This window comes from Achroia grisella, unplaced genomic scaffold (genome assembly GCF_030625045.1).
Source record: "Achroia grisella isolate CSIRO2021 unplaced genomic scaffold, CSIRO_AGI_Agris_v1 utg598, whole genome shotgun sequence".
NCBI classification, from domain to species: domain Eukaryota; kingdom Metazoa; phylum Arthropoda; class Insecta; order Lepidoptera; family Pyralidae; genus Achroia; species Achroia grisella.
In genome coordinates, this window is record NW_026712958.1 from 1,368,438 (window position 1) to 1,393,380 (window position 24,943).

A 24,943-nucleotide genomic window follows, 5' to 3' on the forward strand; every position below is an offset into this window, starting at 1 on the left:
ACATTTTTTTACAAATCATTACGAATGAAATAAATTAGATTTTAAGATTGTATTTCTTAAAAATTTATTTATATCTATGATATATCTATGGATTTTATTATTTTTGTTCTGCTGAAATTTGGATTCCTAGTTTTAAATTATATTCAGTATAAAAATTTCCCATTTAGTTTCCAATTTAAAGAGAACCTACTTAAGACCGTGAATTTTTAGATTGTTCGTAATTTTATTACTGGTAACATTACTACTTTCTTATCATAGACAATTAAAAAGCGGGAGATTTGAATATTTGAACACTGAAAAACTGAATGACATTTTCATAAGCTGTCGTGTTTTCTGTTTTCTTGAACAATATTTTTTATATTTTACAATTAAATTAAAATATTTACCCATGAAAATGGAAGGCGAGACTGTATATTTAAAGAAAAATTTAACTGAATGGCGATTTAGTCAATATCCTAAATATATATTGTTACCTATTGACGAAAATCATAATCAAAATATATCAAATACAAAAAATGTCGTATTTTCCGAGGTACATATTAGAATGATGATTTTCATATTCATAATACTATTAAAATTTGGAAACATTTCAGCAGACTTAGGATATTTTTGTCACAACACCGTAACTTGCTATTACTAGCGAACCGTATCCGCTTCGCACGGATGCATAATTTCTCGGTTTGTTCTATACTATAATACACATGTATTATACATATAAACCTTCCTTCTTCATATAAATCTACTACTGAAAACTTAACTAAAATCCGTTGCGTAATTTAAAAGATATAAGGGAATAGACATCGCCGACGAGTTTGTTTTATATTGTGTTAAGAATTATCTTTACAGGTGACACCGCGGCCACTTGAACGTAATATTCAGTTAGTATGTGTATCCGAGGACGCTTTGATGAACATTCTAGATATGGATCCAGATATAGTCAATAGGGAGGAGTTTGCTGAATTCGTTGCTGGCCAAAAACTGCCGTATGGAGCTTTGCCTGTGGCTCATAGGTACTAGTATAAAAATATATAAAAAAAAATGGATACGCAACTACGAACCTAAAAGTACACTAAGCTGTATGGTCTAAGGATCTTTGCCTGTTCCGTCTGAATTTCTTTTTTTAAAAGCCAGTTTATTTACATAAGTACTATGTCTAATATACATGAAAATCCCGTACATGAACAACTTCTGCCATGCACGTTTGTCATTTAAGTAATCGTTTAGTGAGTAATTTTCTCAATAAATATGATTTCATTGATGTTTTAAATTTACTGAGAATCACTCACTATCCGCGACGTAACTTTTACCACATCTGCTCATAGTCTGACGGATTACGAGATGGGCTTAGAAAGAAAAAATAATAATAGTCTATTCCCAGATATGGCGGTCACCAATATGGATCCTGGGCGGGACAATTAGGAGATGGAAGGGCTCATATTCTTGGAGAATACGTAAATAGGTGCCTATAATTTCTGAATATTCACGGACACTTTCTTTTTTAAAAGTCATATTCAATTTTATTATATTATCCGTCATACTCGTGAACGAGTGCTGATTTAGTTCTCAATCAGTTGGTTGTATATTTAATATCTCTATTGTCAAATCTACCGTCAGTTCGGAATGATTTCGAGATGAGAAGAACTGACAAGAAACTCAGCTCGTATTGTTTTCAAATAAGGTTGTACATATTTAAAAAAAAAAAAATTAATTTGGGAGAATATTGTACCATGACCACCCTCATATGCTATTGCAGTTTTGTAAAAAGAAAATATTCTAATCAGTGTTCGTAACCCGAACAGACCAGTCCCCACAAGCAGCACCCGTTCACGAGTATGACGGATGAGGCAGTCATTGCACTGAACCATAAAAAATATGTTGATATATGTTTTGTATTGCTACAGATCACACATAATAACTAATTTTATAAATCTTATGTTGTATTATGTATTTTATATTCTTATGAACATGTTGTGTGTGATTAGTAACAAACAAATAAACGGTATATCTATCTATCTATATACCACAGTCAGGGAGACCGATGGCAGATCCAGCTGAAGGGCTCCGGTCAGACTCCATACTCTCGCATCCATGATGGACGGGCTGTTCTTCGTTCTGCCATCAGGGAAATGATTGGATGCGAAGCTTGTCACTTTCTTGGTATACCCACTACAAGAGCGGCTGGTTTAGTTGGTGAGTTTTATCATTATACTAGGTATCCGCAAGGGAGAAAGGAATTGTTAGTAATGTGGACCAATAATCCTATATATTGTATATCTATAAATGTACCATGTCAGGTCGACCTCTCACGCGGTAGACTCTGGGAAACCATCCTGATAAATGAATTGGTGAATTTGTCACGATGGGCTATTTTTACTGTTTCCTTGACCTCATGCTCATCTTATCATCCTGAACTGGTACCCCGCCAGCGTATACCGTTAGCGCAGGCATGTGCGCCATTCCATCATCATCCATATGGATAAATAAAAAAAACTAAGTCACTTTCTTGCCCTGCCTTCACACGGTTATAGTTTTATATAAACCTTCCTCTTGAATTACTATCTATTGTTAAACACTGTATTAAAACCCGTTACATAAAAAATCTAAGCCAACAGACAGTGGAAGCAAACTATATACTGTCCAAAAATACGTGAAATATTAACTATAATAATAATTATAATAATCTCAGGACAATTCACACAGCGCCATCTAGACTCAATTATCTAGCTAAAGCTTGTGTTATGGGTACTAGATAACTGATACATATACATCGATTTTTTTTTGTAAATATATGCATATTATATACCTATAGTTAAACACTGTATTAAAACCCGATACAAACAATCATACCACGAATACAAATGTATTGTGGCAATAAAAATATCATAAAAATACGTGAAGTAGTAGTCACGGAGAGAGAATGAATTTTCACCAGCGAGAAATTTACAGCCTATATGTTATTATATATAATCTATATTACTGTAAACCTTCATCAAAATCCGTTCAGTAGTTTTTGCGTGAAAGAGTATCAAACATACATCCATACACAAACTTTCCCGTTTATAATAATAATAAGGTATAAACTTTCCTCTTGAGTCACTATCTATTGCTAAAAACTGTCTGTTGCGTAGTTTACGAGATATAAGCGAACAGACAGCAGTGGAAGCGACTTGTTTTATAATATGTAAAGATTGCAACGTGAAGCAAAAACTTTGTAGGTACCCATCTTTACAAATATTGCGCGCACAGATCAGTATGAAATTTTGCAGACTTTTAGTTTAGTTTAGAAGGAGTACAGAATGCTAATATTTTTTTTAAATATATGCTTAAAAATACATTAAAAAAATAAAAAGGAACATTAAACACACTACCATGTTTTTGACATACCCCATAAGACAACAGAACATTAATAATGATCAAACTTATAATTTAAATTAATTATGATTGAATTTCAACCATTGGGCGATCACTATTTATATTAAAATAAATTCATTCCCTTTTTAATGGATGTTGATGTCCTTTTTAATGATGTAAGATTTAATTTTTTTTTGTTAGTCAGCGACGAAACAGTGATCCGAGATATGTATTACAATGGCAACCCTCGGAGAGAGCGAGCAGCGGTAATGCTGCGACTGGCACCCAGCTGGTTCCGCTTTGGTTCTCTTGAGATTCTCTCAAAGAATGGAGAGGTGGCTGTGTTGAGGCAACTCTCTGATTTTATCATCAAGGTACAAAATTGTACTTTATCATTATATAAATAAGAAACCTTTAAGATTTTTTCTACTACACATGCTCACATTTAGACGACTATAATATTTTTCGGTCTACTCTAACGCTGTTGGCCGCAGCTGGCCTTTACAGCTTCACCGGACGATAGGGAGCGAGTGTAGATGACACTCCAAACCCGCGGAAGGGCTTCTGGAGCGGTTGAAGGCCATCTCCCGTCTGATGGATTCGACTTTAGTTTGAGGGTACCGCTAGGGGTTCGTTCCTCGGCTCGGGGCGTTGTAATTTCGATCTCCATTTGAATTGAACGGGAGATCGATTAGAGCTGATATTTCTAGAGTAAATTTCTTTTTGTTCTAGGAATACTTTCCAGACATACACTTGAGCGATGAGAATCGGTTTATCAGATTATTTTCTGAGATCGCACACAGGACTTTAGATCTTGTTGCCAAATGGCAAGGTAATAGTTTTATTTACAATTGATATTACTTTTATGTCGTTTTTAACAGTGGATACCCCTGAACAAATTCCTCATAAATTGGGGAGAGGTATGTTGATGAAGTGTAACAGGAGATTGTGGGAGTCATATGCTTAGGGAAAAAATAAAATCTAAAAGCAATTCCAGATTTCTTAAAACTGTCTTCTCTTTCCAATTTTAGTATTAAATCATGAAATATTAACTATTATAATGTGACCAGCTGTGACATGAGGGGGGAGAAGGAGGGGTATAAATGAAATTTGTATGAGGTATTTTATGTATGGTAACATGATCTCGAGTAAAAATAATATGGGCATCATGACTAGGTCCCTGCAAATTGAATAAACTCAGGTCAAACTTAGGTCTGTGATTAACAAAGATTTACAGATTTTACCACAGGAATCGCCACTAAATTCTATGTGGTTATAGTCCACACATTCATTAACAATATACCTCCTTAGAAAGTGTTCCCTCTATCCTGAGGAAATAAAGCCATCGCTTCTAAAAATATCCTTCAACTCTTATCCCTGACAGCCCTAGCCAGCGAATTCCTAAAGAAGGGCGAGTACAATAAAGTCTAAAGCATTGAGTAATAAGCCGAAACCTTAAGAAAAACATGATCTTGCTTTAGCAGGTTTAGGATTTACACATGGCCTACTAAATACTGACAATATGAGCTTACTTGGCCTTGCTATAGACTACGGCCCATTTGGTTTCGTTGACTCTTACGATGGTGGTTTTGTAGCCAACTGTTCTGATGGCGAAGGAAAATATGCATTGGGGAAACAACCTGATGTAAGATATTAAAATTTGTCTATGACATAACTTTTTAATTGTCTATTTTTAATATAATTGTCATTGATTTCTTTGTAGTGTAACGATGACAGTTCACGTACCTATATTAAATATATATCTAATCTAAAAGAATTCATTTTTATTATTTATATACATATACATACACACAAAGTTGTGTTACAAACAACATTCAACTGCATATAATTGCATATGTTTTTTATCTTCTGTGAGTAGCCTGGAATGATAAACAACCTGATGGCCCACATGATGGTAAGTGGCCTATAGGTGAGTGGCTGCATGAACAGCTTCATGAATGAAATTAGGTGTTATTTTGCGGAAGTCCATTCCATTACTTAATGGATTTATATTATTTTGTTTAATTCTGTTACCATTAGCCTGTGTCTGACTGTCCTGACCTATGCAACTTGAAGCATTACGATCTTCTCTATTGATTATCAAATTCCGACTTCTAATGAATATCTACACGCATATTGGTGATGTTTTGTCTCTGAACGAGGCATCATCAGGCATTGAATAGAGCTCAGATATGGCATTCCAAACCTGCGGAAGTGCTTATGGAACGGCTGAAGGTCAACTCTTGCCTGAGAGATACGACTAAGTTCTAAAGGTTAGGGCAACCCCTAACCTTTAGAATAAAGTCGTATATCTCAGCTTAAGCCGTCGTAATATAAATACCCATTAGAATAGAATTAATGATAAATTTTAGTTCTTTTATTCTAAGGGTTGGCACCTCGGTTAAGGTCGTCGTAAATTACCCATTGGAATTGAAGAAAACATCTATTGAATATTTACTGTTCTCGACTTTTAGTTCTTTACATATGTTTTAGTTCGTAGTTCCTGTTACATTATTTCACTCAATCCTTTTTATATCTGACAGGTTGTTATATGGAATGTGGGACAACTAGCTAACGCTCTGAAGCCTCTATTGACCTCATCTCAGCAAGGACATATGTCACATATATTAAAGACTTTGGATACATACTGCAAAAACAAAATATTGTGAGTGTTCTTATTCTGTTTTACTTTACATTCAAATACCATATTATTTTAAAATGTCTGTCTGTTAATTCAATTTTCATTACTGCACCACTGAATGGATCTTAATAAAATAGTACTAATATCTTAGGATAATTCACACAGCGCTATTTAACCTCTACTGGAGCCCCACCAGGGTAAACCATTAGCGCAGGCGGGTACATCATTCCATTAGCAGCTAAAAAAAAAACAACCAGATCGATACACACAAACATACACATGAATACGAATGTTTGACCGTTCAAGGAATGGAACCTGCGACTAGAATAATCCAGATATACGAATATATTCTATTAAAAAAAGCAAAATTTATAATTCTATTTTCAGGGAAACATTTTTGATGAAAGTCGGCCTAAAAGAAGAGCGTTGGGGAGATGAGCAATTGGTAGAGAAGTTGCTTGATATGATGCAGCAGACAGGAGCTGATTTCACATCAACGTTTAGACAACTAGCTGAAGTAAATATTGAATTTGACGGTATCGGTAGTCTAGCGTTTACACAGCTTTTTATTTATTTCAGACTACTAGGCCCATATTAATAACCTATGTCTGGACATTAAATCAAAAAGAAAAGGACAAACTGAAGGCTTTTGAAATGTGATGTTGGAGAAGGATGGAAAGAATTAGCTGGAGGGATAAAGTAGGAAACGAAGAAATACTACACAGGGTAAAAGAAAAAGGACAGATATTGAACACAATAGAAAATAGACGAGGAAAAATGTTGGGACACTTGATACGGCACGATGAGTTCATGAAAATTATTATCGAGGGGAAAATGGAAGGAACGAGGGAAGGGGAAGACCAAGGCACAGCTACATCAAACAAATTCAGGACAAAATGGAAGTCGTATCGTATCAACAATTAAAGAGCGTGATGGAATCCACCAACAAGAGCCATATTATAAATACCTTAAGACTAACTTGTATAGGTAAGCCACGTGGACGGAAGAAGGGACAGAGGTAGGGCACCTATACGTTGGACTGACTCTGTTTGAGAGACAGTCTAGTGAAATATACAGTCGACGGTCCACTTGGCACAAGATAGAAATGCCTGGAGAGATTTGGTTGGAAGAAGTATTCCTGGTGGTCCCGACCCTCAGTCTTGAGGAAACAACAAAGAAGATAGACTACCATACATATGAATTAATAGTAAATATTGAAATTGTCTGTGTGGTCACGGCACTGACGACGGCAATCTGCTACAATAGCGCCGACACACCCCTTCAGCTAGTAGTACTAGTCTACTAGTCGTGATGGTGGGCAGCATGTAGGAGGGGACCAGGGCCACGACTCCAGCTGAGTCTCAATGTCAGGTTATTCCTGGTTCGTAAGTAGTTGACAATATCCTGCTCCTTGGTGGCGTAGTGAAGGTGGGTGGAACATTGCCGTGGTCGGTGTAGCAGCATTAGATCCGATGGTCGCGGGTTCTATACCTCGCACGGTACAAGCATTGGTATTCTTGAGTTTGATTGTTTGTATCGGTCTGGGTGTTTTCTATGTATATTATATATGTATTTATTTGAATAAATACGAATTCTATTCATATTTATGCTCATTCTTCTTGTGATGAATTAGCGTTCCGAATGAGTGGTTGAATAAAAAATAATGACTATTCGAAAGTGCTTGTATTGAGTTTATTTGAATGAAGATTATTTCTATTTCTATTCTATTCAAAGATGTTTAAATTATTTTGTGTTTCAGTTAGAACCAAGCGAGATGGTGCATGAGGGTAAATTAGAAGACAAGTGGTCATTAAAGCGTCTGTCTTCTCATCCATCATGGGGATGCTGGCTTGATCAATATCGGGAGAGACTTGATAAAGAAGCTGGTATGTCAAGACGATTGTTCTTTAGTTCCACTAAAAATGTTTAAACACTATCATTTCTTCATTTAAAAGATAGCTGATGTTTCTTTAGTTTCAATGTTTCGCCCAAAATTTATCTCGCTATCGTGTCTTCATTTAAAACACATTATATCCTATCTAGTCCCTTCCGATCGATCCCCCGTCCAATTTAAACGGGGATCGAAATTACGACGACCAGAGCCGAGGTTCAAACCTTAGCGATGCCCTCAGACTGAGCCAGCTCTCAGCCGCTCCATAAGTCCTTCCTTTGGTTTGGAGTTCTCTCTCCACTCGACCCCTATCGTCCAACATCATTAGAGTAGGCCGAAAAAAATTCCATCTAGTGATACTATTTATTCTATACTAGCTTTTACCCGTGGCTTCGCTCGTGTTAATTTATCCCCTTAGGGGTGGAATTTATCAAAATCCTTTCTTAGGGGATGCTTACGTCATAGTAGCTTTATGTATGCAAAGTCTCAGCCCGATCGGTTTAAAATTGACAAAGTTTCATACAACTTTCATCCCCTATTTTATCCCTTTTGTGGGTAGAATTAATCAAAATCCTTTCTTAGCGGATCCTACGTCATAACATCTACCTGCATGCCAAATTTCAGCCCGATCCGTCCAGTGGTTTGGGCTGTGCGTTGATAGATCACTATGGTTATATATATAGACTAGCCATTAGTTGTATCTTCATGTTGGTGGATTTAAAATAAGTAAAATATCTAAAATAAAAGTAGTCTATGTTAGACTACTTTTATTTTACCAGTCAGTCACCTTTGAGTTATATAAATTTAGAAGATTTTATCGTGATTATGCCCAGTGGCGTGCCTTGGGAGAGGCCTATGTCCAGCAGTGGACTGCAGTGGGCTGATGATGGTGATAAAGGTGTTATTTTGCGGAAGATCACTTCATTACTTAATGGATTTATATTATTTTGTTTAATTCCTCTACCATTAGCATGTGTGAGACGACAAATATTCAGTGCTGAAACCTGACCACCGCTGCTGGAAGCGTACGATCACCACCATAAAAAGCTGTGAATTCACAAAAACAACATTGTATGTTATATGTTATGTTAACGAATATGTATAATATAGAATTAGATACACTATTGTATTGGGCTTAGGCCTGTAATAATAGTTGTGTAAGTAAATAAATAAATAAATATATAAAATAAAAATAAATTCCGACCGGTATTGAGTCTACACCCATATTGCGATAGTCTTCCTCCTCTGAACGAGGCATCATCAGGTGTTGAATAGAGCTCAGATATATCTTGGAAGCCTAGTGTTGACTATCCAACACTTTACGTTATATTTTTATCGCAGTGGATGCCAATTCACTGGGTTTGTTCGAAGATGAGCGGCGCAGGCGCATGTGCAGTGTAAATCCCGTATATGTGCCGCGAAACTGGCTTTTACAGGAGGCTATAGCTGATGCAGAAAAAGATGATTTTCAGAAGGTATTTTTGTATAGTGTATACTCGAGACCTCCCCTCCAGGTTACATAGATTTAAGTTGAGTGTAAAGTCCGTCTACGTTAGGATTCCCCGTCGAATGTATGCGTTACTAATAAGTTATGTAGGGGATGTGGGAGGGGGGAGGGGGGAAGGGGTTGTTAGGGGGTGTCAGGGGGGGGGAAGGCAATTGTTAGTAATGTGGACTGATGATCTTTTTGTTAGCAATGAACCTGACTTCCTCGTGGTTCCCCCTGGAAAGCATCGCTATAAATTCTTGGTGAATTTGTCACAATAAATAGTAAAATTATTTCACCAGTATACTCACTACCTATATACTACAATAAACAATATTTATATTATGTAGCGACACCTCATCACATCATATATAACACTACAGTGGTGAGGCGATACAGATAGTACATTATACAGCAGTACATTATTATAAAAAAAAATTAGATATAATACATAAAATGTGTCTGTAAAAATAAAAGTACGTCACAGGTTCGATTTCTCAGATGGTACAAAGATTCATGAGTACGATTGTCTGGGTGTTTTCTATGCTTAAAAATATATATCTATGTGTTTATATTAGTTGTCTAGTAAAAAAACGCAAGCTCTGATTGTTTCGGGACAAGATGACGCTGCGTGAATATTATTAATATTGTTTTTCGTAATTTGCTATAAATTAACGTCATTTTAGACTTATAAAAATAAATATTTTCAGGTGAGATTCTTATTGGAAACCATGAGGAACCCTTATGAAGTACAACCGGAAGCTGAAAGACGGGGGTTTTCAGCACAACCTCCTCAGTGGGCTTTCGCCTTGAAGATCAGTTGTTCTACTTAGGAACATCTATCTGTATAAAAATTATAAACTATAATTGTCATATTATTATTATTTATTAAAATTTATGGTTACCTACATATTATTTTTTTAGTGAATTTATGGTAACTATGTGATAATTACAATCTTGTGGCAAATACTCAATGGATTTTTTAATTGTATTTTTTTTATTAATTAATTGTATTTTATTAAAACTATTAGCATCTGAGACAACAAATATTCGGTTCGGAAACCTGACCACCATCATTGAAAGCGTTATAAACTTCCCAACTAGAGATGAGAATCCGACCGATTACAGATCTATTCATATTGCGACCTGTGTTTCACCTCTGAACGAAGCATCATCTGGCTATAAATAGAGTTTGGATATACGTAGCTTGGATGCTAGTGTTGACTGCTCTATTACATTTTTGCTTAGATCTTTTAAGCTATACAAAGGATTTTAATGAAGTAAAATAATTTAGAAATAGATTCAACAATCCATTAGTGTCGATTGTTCGATTACTAGATTACGACTCGTTATGTGTTTCTCTAAATCCGATAAATTAGTCTAGTAATGAACTCTGCAAAATAACTATTTCGATAAAATATACATTTTTCCATGCCTATGATAAATGACATATGATGATTGACAGGCAGAATACCTGTGGTGTAGCCTCTGTTGTCGTCAAATAATTTACTACTCTGTTATAATGACGAGCAAATTTTTGAATCATAGAAATTAAAAATAAAAACACTTTAATGTAATTATTTATCACAAATAATCTATTCACTATTCATTGTTGTTAGTGTTTGAATTACTTATTGTAATTTAATTTACCTTCAGTTTTCTAATTTTAATTTACTTTATTAAAATTATTTTTCCTAAAACTTTTGGAAAACATTTGCGAATTTAAAACTGTTGAAATGGCTACTTAGTGGTGAACTTCAGCCAAAATGTTTAATAATAATAGTATAAATTGATTAAATGAGGCGAGCTTTGTGTACACTTACAACAGTTAGAAGTGAATACAAGAATATGTCTGGCCAAAGTGCAATAAGCAATTTCAAGGAGTGGAAGTTTAAGGGGCGGCCAATTTACGCTGAACTACCAATAAATGAACATCCCATAATTGAAGATCCAGAGAATATTACCCCTTATGCTGTGAGAAACGCGGTTTTTTCTAAGGTACTTCAACTTTTACCGAGGTAGACTTAGTACTGTTTTCTTATTGTACTTGTGTTCACCACTCCACAATTCCTTTCAGTCATTCAAAGGTTGACTGGAAGAAATCCCTCTTTTGGGATAAGTTCGCCATTGTACCATCTATTTATTTTTTTAAGATATATGTATCTATTAATATTTTGTACAATAAAGAATTACAAATAAACAGTTTTTTGAAATACTCAATTCTGTTGGCTGCAGCTGCTCTTTACAACTTCACCGAACGGTAGAGGGCGAGCTTGAGAAATATTTAGTATTTAACTTTTGAATAGACATTTAATTTTGATTCAGAATACAATAGGATATTATTTATTCAAATAAACTTAAATTTAGGATTTATTAATATTCATTTATTTCAATCACATTATGTCCTTCATTTAGACAGCTATTTCATTGCAGATATATATATATATATTATACTAAAATATTGTATTGTATTGTGGACTCTATTCTATATATTTAGCGTCACATCTGGGCTGTTGTGTGTATAGAGCCAGACTACTAAAGTAGCCAGACAAGCTCATCTTTATATATAAAAATTATGTGTCATGTTGTTTGTCCGTGATGGACGCCTAAACTACTGAATTGATTGCAAATTTGATTTACACATTGTGTTCAATTTGATCCAACTTGAAAAATAGGATAGCTTACATTTCATTTCATTCTGTTTATAGTTGCAATATTATTTTATTCAAGAACCTTAGCCACCACAGCAATGTGTGGTGTGGTGGTGTGGTCTGACAGTTTAGAATAAATTAAAATTGTTTGTGTTTAATACTTGTCTATAGTCTTACTGAATATTAAATTAATTATGGTTGTATTGCAACTACTGTGACAACTACTAGTATCTATAAATACAATAATTTAGCTAATTATTCTTCAGCGACATGCCCTCTTTTGTGTCCAATATTTAATATTCTGATTTTATTATCATAATTTTTTGCATTCCTAACTTGAAAGAGAAATAATGATAGCTTACATCTCTATTTATAGTCGCAATATTATTTTATTCAAGAACATTAGCCACAGCAACACATAGTCGAGTCTGTGAGTACTAATATAAATATTTTTGATTATTTTAATTCCAGGTCCCTACAAATCCACTTATTGATAAAGTCCAATTGGTGTGTTCTTCTCATGATGCTCTGACTGAAATCCTGGATCTGGACCCCGCTGTGGAAGATTCTGAGGAGTTTGTGAAGTTTGTAGCTGGAAAGTATCTACCTGCGGGAGGCTACACGGTGTGTCACAGGTACAACTCTCCACCAACCCATGGCCATGCCAACCTCTTGGTTATACTGGCCGAATCTACAGGGAATGCGCGCTGAAAAGCATGCATTCTCTTGACCCCTACAAATTATTTCTACTCCTGTCCCTTCTATCGCACTCTCCCCCTTTTGGGGCAGCAGACGAAACATTAACGACTTCGGTGCCGGGCAGCACTCCGTCTTCAGTAGTATCCTCTCTTCTTGAACGCGTACCACCGTGAGTGTCACAGGTACAGTTATGTTATTTGTATTGGAACTTTGTGAACTTTACAACTGGCCGTTATTAATAGAAGAAATTTATTTTCTATTAGAAATCCTGCTAGCGTGATAGATAGGCGAAGTTAAATGAGTTATACCATTACTTTTACAAAACAATAAAAATTCGTTATTACTTATTTTAGGATCATTAACTGAAACGATTACATTTGGTAATTCAAACAAAGAAAATAAACAACTTAATTTATTAATATAGTTAGGCTGTTATACATAGGAATACATTCAAGCCACTTCACTTACTATAAGCATCAATCACGACCAAAAATTTGACCTTTTGATCTATTTGCATATAATTTTTTTTCCTATTAGAAATCTTGCAATTAGTCATGTGGACTAGTAGCAGGGGCGGAACTAACTAAGCACTGTTTAGGCTGCAGCCCCGGGCCCCAAGGTTATAAAAGGCCCCCCCGTCCGTACTGAAACGATATTTAGAATATAAAAAAAATATCTAAAATGTAAAAAAACCTATCATAAGGTTGGCAACCCTGAGATCAATCAACCCATGCAAGTGCGCTTCTATGGAAAGGAACGGGGAATTTCTGGTCGCTTGTTCATGGACGGTGTATTTTTTTAGTTGAGTAATATAATTAGGTAGGCCAAGGAGATTTAGCCCAGGGCCCCACAAATTCACGATCCGCCACTGTTGAGAAGATGTAGTGCTCCGTATATAGCTGGTAGAGTGCCGCTCCCAGTAGAGCAGCTCTTCGTTCATAAAAAGTCAGTCCTGTCTGAACATCTTGGTCAAATATATCACGCCTTTCCTTTCTTCAACACACGTTTTCCGGTATTGTAAGTTGCCCAGCGAATTTATTTGGGTGCCTGTGTACTCGTAATTTGTATTTGTTGCTGTAGTCATTAACTACATCCTTAACCATGGGAATATCAAGTATTTTGTGGATCTCAGTTGTTCTTATAAACCAAACCCTGGTGCATCTGAAAGTTGTTTTAATATATAGTTTTGAACTCGCTGTATTGTCATTATGTTGGAGTACTGGCAGAGCCTCATAGTTGTATTCTATATGTCCAAATTGGCTTAAACATTGCCTTATAAATGAGAAGTTTGCTGTCGATAGCCAATTTTAAATTTCTCCCAGGCATCCAGTAGATACTTCTATATATATTACTAGCTGCACCTGCGACTTCGTCCGCGTGGAATTTAACTTAATATTTTTCTAAAATAAAAGTAGCCTAAGTTACTCCTTATTACATCAGCTACTTACTAAAAAAGTCCCAGTCCCGTTCAAAATTGGTCCAGCCATTTCGGTGATTAGCCGGAACAAACAGACAGACAGATCGACAGACAAAAATTGTAATTCATATGAATATAGTATAAAACGGTTATTTCAATATTACAAACAGACACTTCCATTTTATTTATATGTATTAAGGATAATAGAAAATACCTTGAAATATACAAACTTACATAAGTGACGACACATATTGTAGTGTGTAAATATTTTTATTTTATTTTAGATATGGCGGGTACCAATTTGGTTTGTGGGCAGACCAGCTCGGTGATGGACGAGCCCATATTCTTGGGGAGTACGTTAATAGGTGAGTAATATTATTGCTAAAAATGGAGATTTTTACTGGAGTAGTGAATTTTAATTGAAGTGATAAAATTAAAATGCAACCAATTATAGCTAAAAACTGGAGATTTTTACTTGAGTAGTAAATTTTAATGGAAGTATAACATTATAAAAATATCAGCTAACGAGGTGTAGGTGTAGCACCCACGTGAAAATTATAGCCTATGTGTTATTCGGATGTATAAGCTATATTATTGAAAAGTTTCATTAAAATCCATTTCGTAGTTTATGCATGATAGAGTAAAAAACATCCATCCATTCACACTCAAAATTCCGTATCTGATATTAGTATGATTGAATTCTTGATAATTAAATAGAAATGCTTTTTAAAAATTCATTATAAAAAAATAAAATGAAATTTCTAGAAAGGGCGAAACTGATAATCCAAGTAAAAGGTTCAGGAGAGATTTATGTTATGGCGGGCGATATTTGCGTTTTAAAAATATATTTTATTTAATTAAATTTCCACCGTAAAGTGACAAATTATATTTAACATTATACCAATTTTCTTTTCTTTAATATAAATAAAGTTCTGTTAACATGATAATTTATTGCATTGCGTAGTTATAGTTATATATCATTTTCTATTTAGTTTACTTTTTATTATATAACCTTATCTAGCTATCTAGCGTATATTGAATGCGTCTATATAATTTAGCTCTTAGGCATACATAGTGTTGGATTACAATCCAGTTCTGTACCGAACTACACGCTCCTAATTATATTATTATATTGACTGTAATCTGTTTTGTATGCTAATAAATAAATAAATAAATTAATTAATTAAAACAATGAAATTATCAAAGTACAAAATGTATAATTATGTATAATGATGGAACAAGACTGCCATAATTGTAACAATTAATAATGTAAGTCAGGTGTCAGTATTCTTGCTAATTTGTTGTTCCCGGTAGCGGTGTCAGCTTATTGTGCCACACACAGCAATTTACCAGGCGTTACGCCATGGAGAGCCGCCATTTTTTTTATTGGGTTGTTTGGGCTATTGTCAGATGTTTTTTTTTTTTTATGGATGATAATGGAATGGTGCACCCGCCTGCGCTAACGGTTTACGCTGGCGGGGCACCAGTGGAAGATGATAAGATGAGCGTGAGGTCAGGTCAGTTAGCCCATCGTGACTAATTCACCAGGAATTTAACACGATGGTTTCCAGGGGGAATCGCGTGGAGGTCGACCTGACACGGTACATTGCTAGCGATGGGGTTATCAATCCACATTACTAACGATCCCTTTCCCCCTATTGTCAGATGTTTGTAGCACCTGTAGCACTGCGACCTACATAGATCTATTGTGCTCGCCCTTTTCAGAGTTCGCTACCTAACCCGTCAGGGACAAGAATGAAGGATATTCTTAGGAGCGATGGTTTTTATCGCCTCGGGAAAGTAAACTTTCCAAGGGAGATTTCGTTTATGCATGATTACAACCACAATAGTGGCGTTTCCTCTTCAGTTTGGCAGAATCTGCAGATTTTTGTCGTGCATAGGCCTAGGTAAGCCATATGCTTGTCAACGCATATGGCGTAGGCATAGAGACGCCATACTCCAAAATAAAATAAAATAAATATAGGTACTTATTTATAATTCATTATAAAAAAAAATTCTAGAAAGGGCGAATCCTGGCAACCTCAACTGAAAGGTTCTGGAGAGACGCCATACTCCAGGTTCGGAGACGGCAGAGCGGTGCTACGCTCTTCAATCAGGGAGATGATAGCTTCTGAAGCTTGCTACTTCCTCGGTATACCAACCACAAGAGCTGCAGCTTTGGTAGGTAAGGAAATTCGTGACATATTAACTTGCAGAGCGACTGCCCTAGAAGAATATAAAAATTGACGGTAAAATTATTGTTAACTAGATACTCGCCCCGGTTTCGGACGGGTATACATGTATTATATATATTAACCTTCCTCGTGAATCAACTATATATTAAAAAAACTGCTTCATAATCCGTTGCGTAGTTTTAAAGATTTAAACGTACATAGGGACAGACAGCGACAGCGACTTTATTTTATACTATGTAATGATATATATCTATGTTTGTATATGTATATAATGTGTTGGGTTAAAATGGAAAACTAAGGACAAACCTGGTTCGTGTCGTCCCCGCGTGTAGGTCTTTCACCCGTACACGTAGCCGTTTCATTTTGATTTTTGTAATATTGAAATAACCGTTTTTTACTACGTGCATATGAATATAAATACGGTACATACACCAAATTATATTTTTTACAATTTTTGTCTGTCAGTCTTTCTGTTTCTTCCGGTTAATCTCTGAAATGGCTGGACTGATTTTGACGGGACTTTTTTTGGCAGGTAGCTGATGTATTAGGCAACTTTTATTTTAGAAAAATATAATAAAGTGAAATTCCACGCGAACAAAGTAGCGGGTGCAGCATTGTACATACCATATTCTGACAAATAAATATATTATTATTCATAATATGATTATCTGTATGATAAACAATATATATATAAAAACTTGTAATTTTTGTATGCAGTTAGTGAGCCTAAGAAAGTCTGGCGAGACAAATTTTACACCGGAAACGCACAGCTTGAGAGCACGGCTATAGTCTTGCGTCTGGCACCTGCCTGGTATCGCCTAGGATCTATAGAGATACTGGACAAGATGAGAGAACCGAAAATTATGAAGACTCTAGTCGACCACATCATCAAGGTAAGTTGATTCTCCATTTATCACAAAGATCGTTTGAAAAACGTTAGCGGAGTGCCTGGAGAACGAAGGATGAGCATGAAATCAGGTCAGTTAGAAAGAAGTTTTTTTATGGATGACAATGGAATGGTGCATCTGTTTGCGTTAACGGTTTACGCTGGCGAGGCACCAGTGGAGGGTGATAAGGTGAGCGTGAGGTCAGATCAGTTAGCCCAACCAATTTTCCAAACCATCGTGACAAATTCACCGGAAATTTATCATGAATAATACAGATATTCATTTTTAAATTCAAATCCACATTATTAACAATTTTGTCCGATAGAATCATGTTGAATGCACCAGAAGTCACGAGGGTTTCACCGCTTGGGGATTCTTTTTTAATGGATGATAATGGAATGGTGTACTCGATTGCTCTACCAGTTGACTCTGGGTATGACGGATGAATCAGCCATCATTGATAAGATGAAATAATCTTTATTCAAATTAGCCCATCGACAAATTCACTAAAAATAATAGTCATTTTTGATTCTAATTTGGAATGCAGAAGAAGAATGAGCAAGACTTGTGTGTCACTCTTTTACCAGCATGTTTTTTATGCAATATATAAAAAAACATCTATTAAAATCAAGTGTCTGTATAACAACAGGTCATGCCCCCATTAACATAGAAATCGCTACGCACTACACATTATGACGTGTAATCAGATAATATTGTCAGTGCTATGGATTTAAAATTTTTCTATATATATTAACGGTTTCTTCAATTTTATAGCCAACGCGCAAAGGAACTGTTTTATTTGACTGATCTATGTTATAGGGAGCACAGTATGCAGTTTGTTATGTAACAATAATTAAGTATGAAAAAATCTCTTCCAGAACTATTTCCCGAACATCCGAGATGATGAAGATAAGTACGTGAACTGGTATACGGAAGTGGCCCATAGGAATATCGACATGGTGGCAGCGTGGCAAGGTAACTGCATTTTCTACTTATATATTGATATCTCTTTCTCTCTATCATATTATGCCAATAAATGGTATAAGGAAGAAGCAGATGATATTGGCATCTCTTTCAGTCTATGTGTGAGCGTATGTTATACCTTTATACACACACAAAATGTTTTTTAGTATTATTGATGGTACTCGCCTAGCGGTTTAGCAAAATTTATAATGTTTGAAAAATTTGCTAAATACCCGAAGAGTAGGAAGTTTGAAGAATAAATATTGTAAATAGAAAAATACGAATAAAATACCTATGTACACAACAAACCAGAATATTCATACAGCCTCCTATTTTTTTTTTATGGATGATAATGGAATGGTGCACCAGCCTGCGCTAACGGTTTACCCTGGCGAGGCACCAGTGGAGGATGATAAGATGAGCATGAGGTCAGGTTAGTTAGCCCATCGTGACAAATTCACCAAGAATTTATCACGATGGTTTCCAGGGGGAACCGCGTGGAGGTCAACCTGACATGGTACATTGCTAGCAATGGGGCCATAAATCCACATTCCTGACAATCACCTTCTCCCCATACAGCGCCTATATTTTTTTTATTACGGATGATAATGGGATGGTGTTCCCGCCTGCGCTAACGGTTTACGATGGTGGGGCACCAGTGGAGGATGATAAGATGAGCATGAGGTCAGGTCAGTTAGCCCATCGTGACAAATTCACTAGGAATTTATCACGGTTTCCAGGGAGAACCGCGTGGAGGTCAACCTGACATGGTACATTGCTAGTAATAATATCAGCAGTCCACATTACTAATCATCCCCTTCCCCTCTACAGCCTCTAGTAACATACACCAGAACCACTTGAATGTAACACCAACGAGGAGAACGGAAGATGCAGTCTGCCTCTATACAGTCTCTAGTTAGGATAAAATGACGTTTTATACGTGATATTTATTTACAGGATTCGGTTTCACCCACGGCGTTCTGAATACCGACAACGTGAGCGTCCTGGGCCTGACCATAGACTATGGCCCGTACGGGTTTATAGAGCACTACCATAGACACTACGTGCCCAACACGTCGGATGATATGGCGCGATACGCTTACTGTCAACAGCCTGAGGTAGATACAAATGCTTCGCAATGCGATTTTTTTTCGGACTACTCTAATGCTGTAGGCCGTTGCTGTTACAGCTTTATCGGACGATAGGGGGCGAGTGCAGATGGCACTCACAACCCGCGGAAGAACCCCAACGGTGTCCTCACACTAGTCGTATCCATCAGAGTTGGCCTTCAACCGCTCCATAAGTCCTTCTGCGGGTTTGGAGTGCCATCTGCACTCGCCCTCTATCGTCCGGTGAAGCTGTTGGCTGGGCCCCACTGCAGTGGGGCCCCATTTTTTGATTTGCCCAAGGGCCCTTGGTTATCTAACTACGCCACTGGTTTTATTATAACCAACTATGGGTCACTATACTGTTTTATTTGTTGCAGATAATTTTGTGGAACTTGAAGAAATTCGCTGCCGCTTTGGAGCCGATACTAACTGATATTCAGAGAAGGAAAATTCAACAAGTTAGAAATACTCTCGACCAATACGCCAATGATAAGATATTGTGAGTATTATATTTGTTTTATGAGTGTAAGAAGCAGTAATTAATGATAACAACTTAGGCTTTGAAGCCGGCTAGCGCAAGGGAAACCCCAAGTAGCCCCCGTGACTTGTGACACGGGTGTAGGTTTAAAGGCCCCTTTAGAATGCATTAAGCTCACCGTGACTTGTGACACGAGATACTAAATACAAACTACCTACTTTTAATATAATTTTAAAATTCAATCTTATTTTCTTTTAAATAAGGATAAAATTGGTTAAAAAAGTGACGGCTTTGCGGGCACAGATGTGTGTGACAAGACGGTAATACGGTTTAAGAGGTCAAAACGTTCGAAGGGTTAATGGACAAGGGTTATTTATTTATGTATTGTATTGTCAACAGGCAGACGTATGTCTACAAATTGGGTCTGAATGAAGTGCAGGACGGCGATGTCAATCTAGTGGATGAACTGTTACAGCTGATGCAGAACACGATGGCTGACTTCACGGCCACATTCAGGCAGCTGGCTGAGGTATTATTGTAACTAGTTGTTATTGTAGTGGTCGATATCATCATCATCACCATCATCATCATATCAGCCCGGAAGCCGTCCACTGCTGGACAAACGGGAGGCCCTTTGAGGGAGGCATTTGTCACTTTGTCACGGCTAGTGCAACCTAGTCGAAACGTCGAGAGAGGTACATACCTTTTATTTGACATAAAATTATTCGTGTTAATAATATAATTAATGTGTATTAAACACGCAAGTTTAAAAATAACTATTTCATTTCATTATTTTTTATTCAGGTACCAGCAAACAAGTTATTAGTGAAAAGTGTATTGGACGGGAAATGGTCTTTGAACAAAATTCACGAGGCGCCGCAGTGGGCCGTCTGGGTCACCAAATATCGTAACAGACTGAAAGCAGAAAATGGTGAGGGAATTTTACTATATTTATTTAACTTTAATACACAAAAATAATGTAACTATGTTGTAATAACATGTAATCACGTAGTTTTATTCCAATATTTATCCACAACTAGCTCGCCCCGGCTTCGCACGGGTGTACATGTATTATATATATATAAACCTTCCTCTTGAATCACTCTATCTATAAAAAAAACCGCTTCAAAATCCGTTGCGTAGTTTTAAAGATTTAAGCATACATAGGGACAGACAGCGGGAGCGACTTTTGTTTTATTCTATGTAATGATGATTTACAATATTTCAACACACAAGTTTCTTGCTCGTTCTTCTTGTTATGAGACAGCACTTCCGAACGAGCGGTATACAAACAATTGTTATGACTATTCAAAAGTGCTTAAATTAAGTTTATTTGAATAAATGATTTTCTATTCTATTCTAATGTTGACATGTTGACAAAAAATCTGTTGCCAATAATCATTTATTTATTTATTCTTTTGCACACAAAATTGTATACATGACTTAGTGCCAGATGGCATTCTCTACCAGTCAACCGTCGCGTTTATCAGAGACAGTATGGCGGTGCAATTTAACAAGTATAAAATAGATAAATACAGAAAAATATATATATATAAATGTACTAATATACATCTAAAATTATATAATTACATAAATAAGCTGACTGTTATAGTCACGTCTCGATCTGATCTTGGTGGGGTTGTTAATTATCATATTTTTTATATACATATTTAACTTCAATGCACAAAAATAATGTGTTGTGGATTTAACACGTTGCGGCGTTATCAGCCAAAGAGTGGTGCAGAGAAAGATTGTTGGCGGTGCACTAAAAAATAAATTAAAAAATATATATAAATTTTTATAAAAAATATTTCTCATTCTTTTTAAAGTTGACTACATCGGTGGTCCAGCGGTTTAGCACACCGCTTTACGCGCGATGGTCGCGGGTTTGATTCCTCGCACGGCACAAACATTTGTATTCATGAGTATGATTGTTTGTATCGGTCTGTGTGTTCTCAATGTATCATATGTATGTATTTACGAAAAAAAAATCTATGTACTTGTATGAGTTATCTAGTCCCCGTAACACAAGCTTTAGCTAGCTTAACTTGGGACTAGATGGCGCTGTGTGAATTGTCCTGAGATTATTATTATTAAAGTAACTAGAACAGAAAAGAATAGAGAATGTAACTATACGCAACGATATTTGTTATTTTTTTAATGGATGATAATGCAATCGTTTACCCACCTGCGCTAACGTGTACCTCTGGCGGGGCACCAGTGGAGGATGATAAGATCAGTATAAGATCATCCCAGTTAACCCATCATGGCAAATTCACTGGCAATTTATAACGGCCTTTGGTTCTTTCGAAAAGCCTTTAGGGAAATAATAAGTATTTTTATAAGATTAATTATTAGGTATTGTGTATTACAGTGAGCGAGGAGTTGCGGTCAGCTCGCATGCTCAAAGTGAATCCATTGTATGTACCAAAGAATTGGATAATGGAAGAGGCCATTGCTGATGCAGAGAAGAATGACTTTGAAAAGGTAATCATATATTATACACACACATTAATACACACACACATACAGGCTAAATTGTATAAAATATTAATTAAGTTTAAGTCTACATGTAAATTAATCAAAACTGTTATCATATATTATATTGTTTTGGGAAGGAACTGACTCCTGATATACAGCTCACGCTATTTTGGGAGTCAGGACTGCATCAAACTGTACACTGATGAAACTGGCTTGTGGTCAATCAGGCAATTTTTACTAATTACAACATACTGAGTGGCGCCGATGTCGGTGAGGTTAAAGAGTAATCGTCTATCGTGGTATGGACATGTAATGCGTAGGAATGAAGATCATATCTTAAGGAAGTTACATATGAATGTGGATGGTTATAAGGGCAGAGGAAGACCGAATAAGAGATGGATGGACTGTGTGAAAGATGATATGGTGAGAAAGGGAGTATAACGTGATGACTGCGAACAGGGATCAATGGAAGAGAAAAACATTACGGCGGCCACAAATAAATGGGATAAGGAAGAAACCGATGATGATGATACTGACAGAGCATCCATCTGTTTTACAAATCTTTATTTATTCAATTTGCCAGAAAAAACATTCAAATGTCTTATAAAATATTTTCTTTGTAAAAAAGCTTATTATAAAATTGAAGAAGTTATAAATGATAATAATGTTTTTGTAGAAAATATCTAACTTAAAATTCATAGTACATATACCAAAATATATTCAAAAATGTTATTTTGGTATATGTACCGTATTTATATTCATATGAATATAATATTGAAAAACGGTTATTTCAATATTACAAACAGACACTCCAATTTTATTTATATGTATAGATAAGTAAGAATAAGATTTGTAGATTGTGCTTATTTTCTCTTTTACAGGTGAGATTCCTGTTAAAAGTGTTCAGGAATCCATTTGAAGTCAACGAGAAGGCTGAGAGATGTGGCTACTCAGCGCATCCGCCCAGCTGGTCTTACGGAGTCAAACTCAGTTGCTCCAGTTAAACTATCACCTTCTCTTTTATATAGTAATGTAGCTGTGTATCGATGTTGCATATTATTACTCAATAATCAATATAAATTAATTTTATAACCATAGTAGTTGACCCAGCAAACGTTGTTTTGCCATATCGTCGCTTAAATAGAAAAAACACATTTTTCAAAATTATAAGCTTAAATTGCCGCCTATATATATCTAAATACTTTTAAAATCATATATATTGACGACCTCGGTGGTCTAGCGGTCTAGCACACCGCTTTACGTCCGATGGTCGCGGGTTCGATTCCTCGCACGGCACAAACATTTGTATTCATGAGTATAATTGTTTGTGTCGATCTGGGTGTTTTCTATATATTTACGAAAAATAAAATATCTATGTATCTGTATCAGTTATCTAGTACCCATAACACAAGCTTTAGCTAGCTTAACTTGGGACTAGATGGCGCTGTGTGAATTGTCCTGAGATTATTATTATTATATAATACTTCTGTGTAAATTTTTGTTAAAACTTTAAAGGAAAAAAAATTAAATATTTTTAAAAACTTTAAATGATTATCTTTTAAAAAATGTACATTTTGAATAGTGCCATTTTTCTATTTAACCGACGATTTATTATTCATTAAAGTACCTACTATACTAATATAGTGCTATAAAAAACAGGTGTTAGTCGTAAAATGGTGAATATTTTAAGTTGTATTACGTCATAATACTACAATATTAATTTTTGTCTCAAATGAAAAATAATTAAAGTAATATCTCTAAAAACAAACTGGTGTTAATCGTAAAAATGTGGAAATTTTAAGTTGTAATGAGTCATAACCACCACTATCTTCACCACCGTACCACCCGCCAGAAACTAAAATACAATCCTGATCATCTGAATGAATGGCGCCACGGCCACGCACAACCACATTGAGGAATCACCTTCCAGCAATGGTATTTCCGAACCGATACGATGAAACCTTCAAGAAAAGAGCTTATTCCTTTTTAAAAGGCCGACATCGTACTTACAATTCCCCTGGTGCTGCAGGTGCTCATAGGCGGCGGTAATCACTTTCCATCAGGTGAGCCGCATGCTCATTTTTTCCGTGTTATAGAAATAAAAAATATAATGCTATAAAAATAACTAGTAAAAATAATAAATATTCAGTGGCGAGTCACTCTTATTGTTAGCATGTAAAAAATAGATATGGGCCAATTCACCTACCCACAAAATTTTATAATAATCGGTAAAGTCGGTTCAGAATTGGAAACACCGCGACCCGAGAATTATATAATATATTAGATATATATACATATATAGTTTTCAGAATTGTCCTGGGTTTAATTATAATTATTACACAACGCCATCTAGTCCCGGACTAAGCAGAGCTTATAACTTCTATGTTGGCATTCTATATATATAGAAGTTTTTAGAATATAATGTGTTTTATAAGACTGTTAATTGGTATGCATTTTGTTTTAATATTCTAATATGATTTAATGGCAAAGAAACTGGCAGCCAACTTGTAGGAAAGTCTTATGCTATTCCCAAATGAGGCCCTATTATTTTTTTTTCATTCCATTGTGATATTTTTATCTATATGTAGTTTTAAAATTGTGCATTGGCGTTAAATATGTACTTTTATTTATGTACTCTTAATTTAAGATTAATTTATGTATAAATGATTTGTTATTATTTTTTAGTTTATAAAA

At 35.7% G+C, this 24,943-nt stretch overlaps 2 protein-coding genes across 3 annotated transcripts; both read left to right on the plus strand.

Annotated features, from left to right (window-relative positions):
- Positions 1-334: 334 nt before the first annotated feature.
- Positions 335-10,242, plus strand: LOC131848891 (protein adenylyltransferase SelO-like). 2 transcript variants are annotated; one of them, XM_059198848.1, is made up of 12 exons: positions 335-532; positions 847-1,010; positions 1,379-1,459; positions 2,027-2,190; positions 3,553-3,725; positions 4,084-4,183; positions 4,833-4,996; positions 5,895-6,016; positions 6,380-6,509; positions 7,752-7,878; positions 9,225-9,358; positions 10,080-10,242. In XM_059198848.1, exons 1-12 carry the CDS (start codon positions 389-391, stop codon positions 10,200-10,202), a joined length of 1,626 nt encoding a protein of 541 aa, XP_059054831.1. In that variant the 5' UTR covers positions 335-388; the 3' UTR covers positions 10,203-10,242. The 2 variants fall into 2 exon arrangements, with proteins under 2 accessions (XP_059054831.1, XP_059054832.1); XM_059198849.1 differs by having other exon boundaries at positions 4,836-4,996.
- A 647-nt stretch (positions 10,243-10,889) lies between these two features.
- On the plus strand, positions 10,890-23,334 carry LOC131848890 (protein adenylyltransferase SelO-like). Its single transcript, XM_059198847.1, has 12 exons — positions 10,890-11,367; positions 12,492-12,655; positions 14,421-14,501; positions 16,158-16,321; positions 17,049-17,224; positions 18,097-18,193; positions 19,139-19,299; positions 19,668-19,789; positions 20,168-20,297; positions 20,573-20,699; positions 22,143-22,255; positions 23,131-23,334. The coding sequence occupies exons 1-12, from the start codon at positions 11,167-11,169 to the stop codon at positions 23,251-23,253; spliced, it is 1,659 nt and encodes a 552-aa protein (XP_059054830.1). The 5' UTR covers positions 10,890-11,166; the 3' UTR covers positions 23,254-23,334.
- Positions 23,335-24,943: the final 1,609 nt, after the last annotated feature.

What these genes read in the sequence shown, in the direction of transcription:
- LOC131848891 (XM_059198848.1), top strand. Translation starts at nt 389, where the DNA reads ATGAAAATGGAAGGCGAGACTGTATATTTAAAGAAAAATTTAACTGAA. An exon ending in AAGAGCGGCTGGTTTAGTTG is followed by an intron (nt 2,191 to 3,552) that starts GTGAGTTTTATC and finishes TTTTTTTGTTAG; the next exon opens with TCAGCGACGAAACAGTGATC. An exon ending in TCTCTGATTTTATCATCAAG is followed by an intron (nt 3,726 to 4,083) that starts GTACAAAATTGT and finishes TTTTTGTTCTAG; the next exon opens with GAATACTTTCCAGACATACA.
- LOC131848890 (XM_059198847.1), top strand. Translation starts at nt 11,167, where the DNA reads ATGAGGCGAGCTTTGTGTACACTTACAACAGTTAGAAGTGAATACAAG. An exon ending in CATGGTGGCAGCGTGGCAAG is followed by an intron (nt 18,194 to 19,138) that starts GTAACTGCATTT and finishes ATTTATTTACAG; the next exon opens with GATTCGGTTTCACCCACGGC. An exon ending in AGAAGAATGACTTTGAAAAG is followed by an intron (nt 22,256 to 23,130) that starts GTAATCATATAT and finishes TCTCTTTTACAG; the next exon opens with GTGAGATTCCTGTTAAAAGT.